Raw genomic sequence first — 13,880 nt, 5'->3', positions numbered from 1 at the left:
ACCCCCCCCCCCCCCCATGATTCCCCTCAAAGCACTACATATGCTACACTAGGAGAATGGGTATTCTCTATACTGGAAAATTGACAAGTGTATTCAAACCGCAGAATCTGCTATCAATTTCATGCAGTTGTTTTGGGGTTTGCTCTGAATTTAGTCGCTTAGGGCTTGTATCGGTACAAATATATAAAGGAAACTCTTTTTGGAGAGAGTATGTGTGGCTGAAGCAAAATAGCTGAAATTGCTTACAGCATCTTTAATTTAAGGGAATTTGCTCATAGCCTAATGGGAATGATGGGAAAATTGAACCAGTAATGCCAAAATCACTGTCTGTTTCAAATATGTTGACACTGTTATTCAGATACATGGAGGCTTACCTCTAGGGTTGGTAAGTGTGGCCTCCACGGCCTTGCCTCCGTCCCCGCAGCGCGTCTCATCGTAGGGAAGACACTGATCGCCTGTGCCTGCCACCAGCTCTAGGTTCTTTGCTACATCCTTCACTGTGTTCAGAGATTTCACTTTAAACACCTTCCTGCTGCTGGTGTCCGAAAGGTACAGGGCCCCCGAAACGGGACTAGTAGCCAGGTAATATTTGTGCGCAGGACTATTGCTAAAAAAATATCAAACAAACAAGGAAAAACAATTAGCTGTGATGTAAAGGTGTATGTAAAGTACTATTTGTAAAATATGTTTTCAATTTCAGATTTTTATTTATTAAATGTATTTATTTAATTATTAAATGTAATTTAAGTGCTGAAGCCATTCTACAGTACACTGTCATGGCTAAAGTGACATGTTGGCCATTATGCACAGCGAAATTATCCGCTTTATAAATAAACAAAACACAACAGCGGGCTTGTGAATCATGTGTCACATTTAAATCCATGCATTACAAACAGCTTCAGAGGAAGGAATTTGCAGTGAGCATTTATGTACGTTGCAAATAAGAATCAAGAGTTGACAGATCCCCTGCCATAGCTTGAGATGTTTCTGCCATGTCCTCGCCGCATCAATCTTTTACTGTATGCATCTACTCTCATTCCAAATAAAGAAACGCATGTAGTGTGTGTAAAGCCTGTGGTTAATGCAGTCGGCCCAGCATCTAATGTGCTGCCAGTACGCATTCAAATAGGTATGCCACCAAGCCCCCTACAGGGAAACTTTCTTCTGGAGATGCATGTGGTCTACAGCCGTTATCTAAACACATTATGTATTCCTGGGGCAAAAATGGCCCACAGGCCAAAAACACAGTCCATTACATGGTAAAGCTGGACAGTCAAAGTCATCCCTCACAACCACACAGGAGCCTAAAGAACATGAAAGCCCAACAGAATGTCTCCAATTTGGCTTGAGAGGGTCTCACTGGTGGGAAAAAAAGAGTTTCCTCTCTATAGTATACTAATCACATTCTGAGAAAACGATAGAAAGTCTAGGCACCTGGACTGCAGTTTTTACAGTTTTCAAGTTGGTTTGTGAAATGCTCTAATTATACGTAGATCTGCTGATGGTGGTCAAAGACCGCTTGCGGTGAAATATGGATGACTTGCACAGGTTAGTGCTAGATCATAACATTTTTTTCTCCTAAAAATTTTACTTCCGGCTCATGCAATTTCCATCAGCTGAGTACAGTGGAAAACAAAGAATTGCTGTATTGGCTGATTTACTAGGCTATGTGTTGCAGAAAAGGTAGAAATCAGAATGTTCCACTCAAGATAAACGTTAGCTTTTGCAAAAAATGTGTGAATTTACAGCAGTTGTTCACGACAGAAGAAAAAAAAAGTGTGAAATGTTCTCGCCTTTCTGGAATAGTGTCTTCCTGGAGGGGTTAATTGTTTTTGAACAAAGTGAGAAAGGTCACAGCATGAGAACCAAAAATGTTAAGTGAAAAGCATTCTTCATGCTAAGACACACATCTGCCAAAAACTATCACCGCTAACAGCCAACTTCCGTTTAGCATTTAAAAACTTGAATGAAAATGTAAATGGGAAATGATATTTAACACAGCAAAAACATTAATTGAACAATATATTCTTTGTACAAAGTGCCACTCTGGCTGTGTTAGTACCCTGATAGCACACGTACATGACGGAGACGTCTATTTGAAGTGTGCATTTACATCTGCAAGACAGATGTAAATGCTCATCTGCAATAAGACTAGGATGCTTCCTATCAGATGTCAAATAGACGTTTAGAAAATGTCTTTAAGATGTTTATGATTTAGAATATATGTAAAACTGATATGTTAAAGATTTCTATCAGATGTTTGTACACAGCAGACACTTTCCAGATGAAGCGATCTTTAACACGTGCGCTATCTGTGTATGCTAGTGATAACTATCCGCAGCAAATGCTACGTGGCACAACCAACTTGTCCAGATTCAAAACCCAACAAAGTGAGAAAGGTCAAAATGTTGAGAACAAAATGTTATGTGAAAAGCTTTCTTGGTAGAGTAAGATGACATGCTTGTGCTATGACACATACCTGCTACAAACCATCATTGCTAACAACCAACTTGTCAAAGGACAAACATTCAGAACTTAAAGTGAGAAATGTCACAGCAATTGAGTGAAAATGTTAAGTGAAAAATATTCTTTGTAAAAAGTGGAACTGCTGGCACTATGGGACTAGTACTCTCAAGATAACTAGCCACAGCAAATGCTACGACACTTATCTGCTAAATACCATCACTGCTAACATCCAGTTTGTCTAAAGATTAGCATTCAAAACCAAACAAAGTGAGAAAGGTCACTGCAAGAGAACAAAAATGTTCTTCATAAGATGAAAAGCCTGAGCAAATGCTACAACACGTGTCTGCTAAATACCACCATTGCTAAAAACAAACTTGTCTTAAATCCTTATAAAAAACAAACTACCAAGATAGTGGACACCAAGAGAATGAATAGATTAAGTGAAAATATTTGCTGTAAAAAGATCCACATCACCTGTCTATGGTAGCACTCTAGAGATGACTAGCTGCAGTGAATGTTATGACACACATCTGCCAAATTCCATTTACTAACACCAAATTCTTTAAGGATCAGCATTCAAAACTGAAGAGTTAAGGGTCACTGCAACAGAACAAAAACATTCAGTGTTCTTCATAAAATGATTTCTGCCATCAATACTAAAAACCAGCCTGTCTCAGGATCCACATTCAAAATCTTACATGGTTAGAAAGGTTGCCACAGTAGAACAAAACCATGACGTTAAAAACACTCACGGCTGGTAGAGCTAGGCTAGAGATGACTAGCCATAGCAAATGCTATAACACACATCTGCCAAATACCATCATATTCAACACCTAGCCTGTCTTCAGATCAGCATTCAAAACAGATTAAACAAATCCCAGGCGTGTTCCCCTGAAACGCCGTAGCTGTTAGTGCCAAATCCCAGTGGTCCAATGCGAGAGTGTGGAAAGGAATAGCGGCAGGTCTGCAGCATTGTCAGCTTTGATCTATTATTCAGCCCGACATCTGACCTTCTAGAAGATCGCTGGAAACAGGCTGCTTCGGTTGACCAGGGGCTTGGCATGTCACTATGTGGTTGCTGACCATGTTGAATGATGTCCTCGGTTTGGAAGGAAGGTAAAACAGGTTTGTCAAGAAAAATCTCAATCCCATTTTGCAAGGGGGCTGTGACCCTTCGGGTAGATGCTTTTCAGTTCCAGCAGTATCTGTGTTGTACTTTGTGTTATTGGAGGCACACAGCATTGTGCTTTCTGTGATGAGGAGAACACCCTGACCTTCATAGGCTCCATCTATATTCAATAACCAAAGTTAGTCTGGGAAGGATAATTGGATTTTTCAGGATGTTGCTGTGACAATGAAGGTGAGCGACTCTTGTGGAAAGGGGGTCAGTGGGTATGTCAGAGAGATCATGGTCTAGCCTTATTCTCTCGTCTGCGTGCACATACATAAACACTGAGATGCCTATTTGTTTTAACTCAACAGTAATGACTGTTCTTTTCTGGTTGCAAATATGATTTTGACCTTTTCAGCAGTAATTTTTACAAAGGTATATTTCTAAAATGAATTGTTGGAACATGTTCGGGTAAGTGATTTAGCTTGTATACCCCAAAGCACAACTTTTACAATCAAAAGAACAACACAAACCTGGTTCAAGGCCGATAATACAAAGCAGCACCAACAAAAACACTACAAAGCATTTAGTGGCCCTTAGGACAGAAACAGACTTTAAGAGAAACACAAATGCTTGGTTACTTGTCAGACTGTTTGATGGATAGAAATGTGTAAGATCCATTTTGAAGGCGAAGCAGGGGCATTCAGTCCTCATCCTGGAGATTCTGCAGAGTTTAAGCTGCGTTCACGCCATGTCATAACTACCGCAATTCCAAGATGACAACATGTTCTACTAGGAGTTGTTTTTATTCTACAAGTTCCTGTGTTTCTATGTCCACACTGTGATGCCACACCTTGTCTTGACGGAATCGTCCACAGGATCAAGGATGTAGGGTTAAATGGAGACTTCATCATGAAGGATAGGGCATTTTTGAAGCTGGCAGGTGTCCTGAATTTACCCAACCTCTCGCCAAGAACCCGCTCATATCCTGTCAGTCATACCTGAACATCATACTGTTAGCCGTCATGCTGACGCCTGTCAAAACCCACAGCTGGTTTTGCCACGCATCTCATATTAAGGGTTCATAGCACCACAGGCAGGATGTGTGTTATATTTGAAAGCTTAGATCGAAGTTTGATGACTGATGCTTTTTTTTCCTCGATACCACGCTGCCATTTGTCAAATCAAACATGTTAACGAACTGTGTATTCAGATCCGACGGCGCTTTGAATGTGTAATTTGTCATAGGGTGAAATATCACGCTGTATTGTGGGTAATGCAGCATGGGTATTTCTAATAGGGAGGGGTGGGTAATTATATTCTTTAAGGAAGCCGAGTCCCCTGAGGGTGAGAAATTTTTAAAACGCTGATGCGTTATGCGGCTTATGCTAAGCTGGTAACCGCTTTTCCATCTTCCTGTCTGACATTTCAAATTATGTGCCCTGACTCTGGTTTCCTTAACGTACACAATTATTTAAGCATTTTTTTTTCTGTTGCGGTAACCCACTTTGAGAGTTTACCCATGCATCAAACTGGTCTCCAGTGATCTACAGCACTATTTCAAAGCTCAGTCGTAGCACTGCCCGTTTTACTGCTATCTGGAGAGGATGTGTTTTAATGCACTCCTTGGTCCACCTTAATTTACGAAAAACACATGTGGTGCATTCCACAGGCGGCCACAAAAGCAACAGTACATCAAAAGACTGTACAGAGTGTTTAGCTGATGTTCATTCATCATAATAACTGGAATGACTCTTTAGAAAAGCTCTTACCTATGCCTGAAATCTTTATTTCTGTATTTAGTGAGAGCAGCATGAAAAGAAGAAAGTGGGAAAATAGGTTAGCTTAAGGAGTTAGTACTTAATTCATGTACAGAGAAAAGGTTAGAGTGAAAAAATTATACTACTTCAGATGGTTCTACAAACATATCTACTATATTCATGAATAGAAATATGAACAAAAAGGATTCCCTCACAGCACACATATTATATGCTGCTTAGGCAAGCGATTCTCAACTGGTGGGTCACAAGCCAAAATGGGTCACAGGTCTGTCCTAATATGGAAAAACAATGCTTTAGTAAACAATAAAATGTTATATTTGAACATATTAAAATTATTATTATTATTATTGTGTTTTGCGTCACTAAAATCTGGGTCCTAAAGCAAAACCAGTTGAGAACCTAGACGTCTATTTAATTTGTGATTTTCATCTGGAAATGTCATTTGTAAAAAGTTTGTTCATCCGCAGTACATCTCCAAAATGCATCCAGGTGGATGTTGTGGGTTTATGAGTATATGTGGATTTCCTCTTTAAAAAAGATTTATCAAATGACCGTGGCCAATAATTAAGTAATGCTTTCTAGATGATTTGCTCTTAAACAGACATCTTGGAGATGTATGCATGATTATTAGATTCAAAGGAAAGGTGAATGAAATTTTTAGCAAGGTTCGTATTCATCCTATACATTTCTGAGCAATAGCAATTACATTTAAAGAAATAGTTTACCCCCAAAAAATGAAAATTCTGTCATCATTTATTCTCTTCTGTGGAACAAATCCTACTCATTGCGATCATTAAAGTCAGACAGGTTTGGAATGATGGTGAGTAACCAACAACAACAACATTTTTATTTTTGGGGTAAACTATTTCTAATAAAGTGAAAGGCCAATAAATCGGTGTATCAGTCGTTCATTCGTTTTTTGATTTAATATTGAAAGTAGAAAAATTAGAAAACGGCTCCTTTTTCGTTTTTTCATTTTTTTCTCTCCAAAAAACGAAAAACAAGAAATCCGCTTAATTTTTAATTTTTCGTTCAGGGGTAGAAAAATGAATACACAGCTTTAATATTCGATTTCTACATGTGGGCGGGAATTAAATGCCACTTTCTGCTGATTGGTCAGATGAAGATCAAACCGTGCCGTGACTGCAGTCATCAGTTTTTTTGCAGTTCTGCGCATCAGAATAATAGTCCGCTGCTGCTGAAGGTGTATGTAATTCTTAACGCCTTTATTGCAACTACATTTCATCTTTTTTTCATCAAACAACCAGACTAACGAATAGCTCGACACAATCTGTACAGAGCTTAGACAGGGCTTTCTTCTGTGTAGACCAGCGGTTCTCAGGGGGCCCGCGTAATAATTTGCATTACCGTATCCTGCATAAGTGTCCTGCTGGCACTTGCCCAGTTAAAGGCAGAGAATGGTGACTTTCACTTTTTTTGTATGTTGTAAAATAATCATACGCAACTTGTGGTGTATATTCCAAGTGTTCTGAATGTATACTGTAGGGTTTGGTGAGAAAGTTATTGAAAATCTTGCGTTGCAGTCCTGTGTGCGAGTGCGCAGCAACTCGCGCCATGCACAAGCACATATTCTTATGAGATATCAATTTTAATCAATTTTAATAAAACAAAAGACTACATTATAAAACTCAGAAGAGTATGTATCTCTGTTCTCCGGTTGTTCTTGCGTGAACGTTATAGGCCTATCATATTGACCCAAGTCAATGCATTATTCTTTCCTTTTTATATTAGTGTTTAAAATATTTAATTTAAAATTAATTAATTAAACAAACAAACTTACTGGGCGACCAGGGTAGGCTATGACAGCCATCATATCATACCCTGCCATGCCCAGCTGATGATGCAAAGCATAGTATTTATATCTACACAGAAGAAAGCCCTGTCTAGGATCTGCCCCGGTACAGATTGTGTCGAGCTATTCGTAAGTCTGGTTGATTGGTGAGAAAAGATTACATGTAGTTGCAATAAACGCATTAAGAATCCGTACACCTGCAGCAGCGGAGGACTATTATTCTGCTGCGCGGAACTGAGGAAGAACTGATGATGGCACGGTTTGATCTTCGCTGACCAATCAGCAGAAAGGGGTGTTTAATTCCCGCCCACATGTAGAAATCGAATATTCAAGCTATGTATCAATTTTTCCAATTCCAATAGCATCAATCCTGTGCTTTCCAAGTACTGATAGTCAGATACCTTTTGGTTTGTGAGCAACTCATATAACAGGATCTACAAGCAACATGTCATTTTGGTGGGTAGGCGAATGTTTGTGTATCTATGCACATGCAGAATGCCAAACCTGAGCTCTAAGACACTTGTGACATTTCCTGTGGTGAAGATCCGACGGATGTAGTTGAAATCCCCCACGTACAGACTGCCATCCGACCCACAGGCTAAAGCTACAGGTGCGAGCAGCTTATTTCCGTCCGCCAGCCCATTGCAGCTTGGACAGGAGATACTGCGCCTCCGCCCGTTACCCATGATGCTTCCGATGATTGGGGGTTGCTGGGAAATAAAGATGTTCTCGCCTTTACCCTTGTGCAGGATACCTGAGTGACAAAGAGAGAGACGTCATAAGTATTTTGCCCATTCATTGTAATTTTCCCAAATCCATTCAATTCAATTTTATTTGTATAGCGCTTTTCACAATGCAAATCGTTGCAAAGCAGCTTTACAGAAAATTAAAGTTTCTACATTATATTTAGTAATAGCTTATCAGTGGTGACTATCTCCTCAAGTTGACGTCCATATGGCAGAAATGTAAAGAATAGGCTTCACTCTGCAGTAAATCAATAGGTTTTATCGGATATGAGAAGCGGAGACTTTAAAGCTGATTCAGTTCTGCTAAAAAATTAATGACATTAAATTTAATTGTATGGAGCTTTTCTCTTTCACAGAGCTATGGGACGGATGTTGGCGCTTGAGAAAGTATTTAGCTAAATAACCAACAGGATCGAGATGTGCTAAACGGAACTGAATTCATTTATCGAAAGGAGTTATTTTTCACTCGCACAGCCAGATGCTTCTGTATAGAAACCAGCTAAGTGAAGGTCCACAGTCACAGAATGAAAGACAACTTCCTCTTATTATCAGTCAATCTGAATCTCCACGGCATGCCTCAATGAATCTCCAGTGCTTAACAGCTCACCGCAAATGCCATTCAAAAGTGGCAGAGTGGCAAAGATTGCGAAACTCAATTTTCAGTGATTTTCATTGTGCACTGTTTTCTCTCTAAGCACCTGTTGAATCGTGCTGTGTTTTGAGAGATGCTAAATTACAGCGTTTTCAATCCGTCCATGCTGATTGGCTGGAAATGCAGGTGGGTTTTCTAGAGCTGATGCAAAGGCGTATTCTCATCAAGTTTGAAAATTCACCGCAAATTTCACTGTGTAAAAGGCTTTCAACTGAAACTTCAACTTCATTTCCTTGAAGCTTTAAAGCAAATCTGGCAATTTAGGAATACATTTACCTGCTGGTAAAGGTTTTTGAAAAATAAAAATGATTGATCAGTAACATATAACCTTTTGCACCCAAAAGTATTCCAGATAAATGTGTAGGAGATGTTTAAAAAGTTTTTTGTAAGTTGAATGGGTTGTGCATTAAAGCATGTGAAAAACCGGAGAGCGATACACTTTCTTTGTAAAATACATTTTCACAAAACGTCCCAGGTTACGTATGTAACCATGGTTCCCCCGAGGGAACTCGAGCTGCGTCGGAAAACGCTAGGAGTTCGACTGATTACACATATGATTCAGAGCTTGGTATCGCTGAAGGCGTTCCCCTAGCGTTTTCCGACGCAGCTCGAGTTCCCGAAGGGGAACGTAAACTTCTAGCATACCCTCATGAAATGTTGTGGCATGTTCGTTGTGAATAGTATTAGGGCCATTTAGTCTGGCCACTTGGTCTGGCCATTTAGTGACAGACCAAGCTGCCACCTGCACTCCTAATACTTGTGCTGCAAGTACGCCTCATTTACTGAGATAAGAGCACCTGTGCGCTGGCAAAAATAATACTTGACAGGAACTGAACAGAGCAGTTTACACAATCCCTGATTTCAGAGACAATTCAGCAGCAGTAGGAAAATTGACCTGTTCAACTCAAATAAGGTCCTGTCATACAGATATCACCACTAAACTGACTCGAGCTGCTTATAGCTGAATTGAACTTTTCATAATTGAACTTTTCAAAACATTTCAAAATGAAATTTGAATCTGTATTGTATAAATGTGATAACATCCACTCCAATCAAAGTTCAGTCCTCTCAAGCAACAAGTGTTCATCTTTAGCAAGCAGTGAAACATTTATGAGAATTTCCACAATGGGGAAAACTCAGCAGATCTGATCATTAATAAGCAACTGTGTGTTTGTGAGCATTTGAATAGCTTTCATGCTTCTGCATGTACTAACTCACCACTTTGGATATTCAGAGCATGATGTTTGTCCACGCTCCAGCTGCCCAAGTTGGACGCAATGGTCTCGTATCCCTGCAGGACGGCTGTCCGCTTCTCCCAGAGGATCAGATCCGGGCAGGATTCGTACTCGAAACCCACGGACACTAGTGGGAGTGAAGAATAAACACATTTGAACTTGAGGACGTCAACAGCCCTGAGCAATGTGACACTGACAAACTTCATTCCCCACTCACCGAACGCCTCAGACAGCCCATAAACTTTTTGGCTGTAGACATCTGCCTTGTCCCAGACAAAGTCATAGGAGAGGTTAGGCGCAGCTGAGAACCACTTCCTGAAGAGCCTTCCCTCGACGGCCACCATGAGGTGCACCTTCATCAGGCTGAACGGGATGGTGGAGTGGGTCAGGGAGATGCGCAGGAGGGACTTATACCCCGACGTCCTGCTGCTCAGGTAGTTCAAACGTACATCAGTACCTGGGATCCGCACTTCCTCCTGGAGGGTCTGGAGAGAGAGAGACAGGTGAAAACGTTAATATTAGTTACAAGAAAACAGAGCAAACTGTAACAAATCTGCTCATTTTGTGGGAGATGCACCCTGCTGAGAAGTGTTTGCATTATTTAGCATCTCCAGTATATACGCAAATGAGAATGAATTAATTTTTTCACAGCAGACGTTTTATTATACAGTGCAAAAATACTAATTATTGGGTGAATCTAGGCCATATTTCACCTCAAAGAGAAAGAAAAAAGCTATTATATAAAAAAAAAACACTTGAAAAGATTTTGTTTTTAAAGAAGTCTCTAGGCTCACCGAGGCTCCGTTTATTTGATCAAAAAGACTGTAAAACAGTAATATTGTGAAATATTATTACAATTTAAAAGAACCGTTTCTACAGTATGTTAATACACTTTAAAATGTAAGTTATTCCTGTGATGGCAAAGCTGAATTTTCAGCAGTCATTACTTACACTCTTCAGTGTCACATGGAATCTTATATTGGCCATACTGGCTTATATAAGCTTTTATGATTAATATTTTTGTGGAAAGCAAGATACATCATTTTTCCAGCATTCTTTGACCAGTACCAGCGACACATGCGAGTCCAAAAAGAAAAAAAAGAAAAGAAAAGAAAACAGAAAGTGACACTAAATAAAGAATATTTTGTCATATATCAGATAAATGATCACACATCAGGCCAGTAGCCTCTTATGGTTACCTATTAAAAAGAAAAAGTGTTTAAATGAGTCTTTTTCCACTTGCAGACTTTTAGCCCTGATGAAGGCCTGAACAGTATTATTCTTATTAAACAGTGATAATTAATAATTAATTATTAAACAGTATTATTCTTTTGCGTTCCACTTTCTGATTTAACCTCTCCACTCCACAAATGTTGCTGGTACTATTCAAAAATATTTTTGTAATTTTGTGAAATTACACTAGAACAACCACAGTTCCAGCCAAATCTTCTTAATATCATTTATTTTTATTCCCTCTTGATTTGGGGTTGAAATGTGACCCAGAAACCTTAAAATTACTCAACTATCATAACAAGTGAACAACTCACTCAGTGTAAAGCAATGCATACGTCTAAGTCACACAGGCATCATTAACAACGCCTTAGTGGCTCAGAGGTTTCTCATTGTTCACTGAAGAGCTCTCATTAACTCTCAGCGTATCACTCCTTTATCACAGTCGAGCACAAAGCTGACCAATAAACACAGCCGATCATTACTGCGTCAATAAACACTGATAAGAAAATCTCTTCCATAGACGTTTCCGTTTGTAAACCTGTGAAAACTCTGTATGTGGGTGTGTGTAGGTGCACATGTAAGTGTGTGTGAATAAACCGCCTCAACATTTGGGATGGGACAGATTTGTGCCGATATTAATAGCCCAGACAGCACAATGCTTGTGAGCCTGACTCATTTATCTTATAAACCAAAGACGACGACAAAATAATTAGGAAGGTTGCACACAGGTACAAGTAGAGCAATCAGAACTCAAACGCACACACACACATGTATATATATGTGCATATTAAAATATATCTATAGACACACTTGGATGCAATGAAATTAACATACACAAACTTAAACACATAAAATCTTGATGACAGTCCCTCAAATCCAAAACAGGGATATTTTTTTTTGCACAAACTGCAAAGCTCATCCAGGAGTCAGACTCAAAAAGCTTCCATGCTGCTTTTGTCTAAATGTAATTATCGTTCTTCAGAAAATGTCTGGCGTAGTAAATTGGACTGTGTATCTCTGCCCAATTACACACAGGAGATAAAATCACAGGACTGCCACCCGAGACAGAGCCTCCTCCATTCCCTTCTGATGTACATTTCCCAATATCTGCCCCTGCTGTCTATCAGAACATCATTATGAACCGGCACTAGTCTGGAATCAATCGTGGCAAACTACCACGTTTTTCATCTGTCTGAGATAGCCGTACAATTTTGAACAGTCTGTAACTGTCAGATTAAACAAGAATCAGACTTTTTAAAAAACATTAGTCTTAAAAGTTAAAATGAAGACAAAAATACAGTAAAAAAAATCATAAAAACAAGCTTTTTAAACACACAAAATGGCATGCAAAATGTAATTAAATTCGCGATACAACTGCAATAGCAACAGATGTATTGTGACGTACATCCGAGTGAAAGAGTTTATAGGAAAGGAAAAAAAAAAATAGGGCGGGGACTTTATCTATTGGTTGTTGACTGGACAGTGGTAGATCAGAATGTGAGCATACAGTTGATTGTAAGTCAAGTAAGGCGGAGTTTAAAAGGACAAAACTTATAGAAAAATCTGGAAGCCTGTCATTTAACTGGAATTGTGAAGTACAAAAAAATTAAATATATGTAGGCATAAATCGCCTACAGTAAGATCAATAACATGGATTAAGAATTTCGAATTTTTATTTCAAGCCAACTTTAACTTCATAACGTGTTGTATTTTTAATTGAAACAGACTATTTAGTGGGGTAAATTATATAGGGAGGGATTCAGTCTACTCAGATTCGATTGGTTAAACTTTAATAAATGAAATTGGACACTATTGGTCAATATAATTTTGCCCCACCCACATGTTTTTGGTTATATTAACAGATCAATTGTACACATTATGAATTGTAACATATTTTTCACTTCCTCTGTATAGCTTATCACCTGAATCTCTGGAACGACATTGCCCCTCTCGACGCAGGTCCCGGCAAACGCCATCAACGGGGCAGGCAGGACGATGGGCATGGGACGGGTGAAGCTGCTCAGGTCACAGCTGGGGATGTCATTGACCTCGTGTCTCATCACAATGGTGTCCATGACAAAGAAGCGTTCCCACGGCAACCACAAGGTGTGCTCCTGAGTGATGAACGGAGCGCGCTCAAACCGCAGGCCTACGGCCACGCCCCCGTTACTCACCAAGTCGAAGCTGAAACAGAGAGAGCATGTTTGGTTAGCTATTGAGATAAAGCCATTCATTAATTTTCAATAATGTTAGAATACAGAGTAGTTGTCTTTCAGAAATTTTAGCTTTGCAGTTGTGTTTATTAAAATCTGGGTTGGTAACCATAAGGTTGTTGGTTCAAGCCCGACAAGGAACTATCCATTAACAATCACCATTGTCCCCTATAGTAAAACCTCTACCCTAAAATTACTCTTTCCCTTATGTTATGTTGCAAACTGACCCATTTTGAGTTGTCACAAATAAAGGCTAACTTATGATGTTTTAACACTCTGATGTGTTGTTGAATGTGCATATTATGATTATGATATTTGGAGGTTAATTTGACCTGCATATTTCATCATTAATGGCAGCTACACAGACCCAAAATGAAAACATTTTTATGTATGTCAATTTCTCAACTACCCGCTGAGGGTACTTACATTTATGCCTTTGGCAGATGCTCTTATCCGAAGAATCTTACACTGCATTCAAAATGTATGTTTTTACTAGTTCATGCATGTTCATTCTTTAAGAATCAAACCCATGATACTGATGTTGCTAGCGCCATGGCCCACAGTTTGAGCTTCAGGAAAGCACACAAAACAAATGCTTTTTCACACATCTTTTATTTAAAATGTTATATA

The 13,880-nt window shown here is 39.3% G+C and overlaps 1 protein-coding gene across 2 annotated transcripts in view; it reads right to left on the bottom strand.

Moving 5' to 3' along the window:
- The window catches only part of LOC107699823 (teneurin-4-like), a 273,915-nt gene that overhangs the window by 54,907 nt on the left and 205,128 nt on the right, over window positions 1–13,880 (bottom strand). For both annotated transcript variants that reach the window (XM_016501217.1, XM_016501216.1), the window contains exons 19-24: window positions 12,960–13,221; window positions 10,022–10,289; window positions 9,788–9,931; window positions 7,676–7,925; window positions 5,350–5,370; window positions 375–607 (exon numbers count right to left, since the gene is read on the bottom strand). In XM_016501217.1, the coding sequence (XP_016356703.1) occupies window positions 375–607; window positions 5,350–5,370; window positions 7,676–7,925; window positions 9,788–9,931; window positions 10,022–10,289; window positions 12,960–13,221 (1,178 nt within the window). The remainder of the gene's footprint in view (window positions 1–374; window positions 608–5,349; window positions 5,371–7,675; window positions 7,926–9,787; window positions 9,932–10,021; window positions 10,290–12,959; window positions 13,222–13,880) is intronic.

The sequence above is a fragment of the Sinocyclocheilus anshuiensis genome, unplaced genomic scaffold, assembly GCF_001515605.1.
Source record: "Sinocyclocheilus anshuiensis isolate Anshui unplaced genomic scaffold, SAMN03320099.WGS_v1.1 scaffold194, whole genome shotgun sequence".
Classification (NCBI taxonomy): domain Eukaryota; kingdom Metazoa; phylum Chordata; class Actinopteri; order Cypriniformes; family Cyprinidae; genus Sinocyclocheilus; species Sinocyclocheilus anshuiensis.
This window is presented reverse-complemented; position numbering and strand designations above follow the sequence as displayed.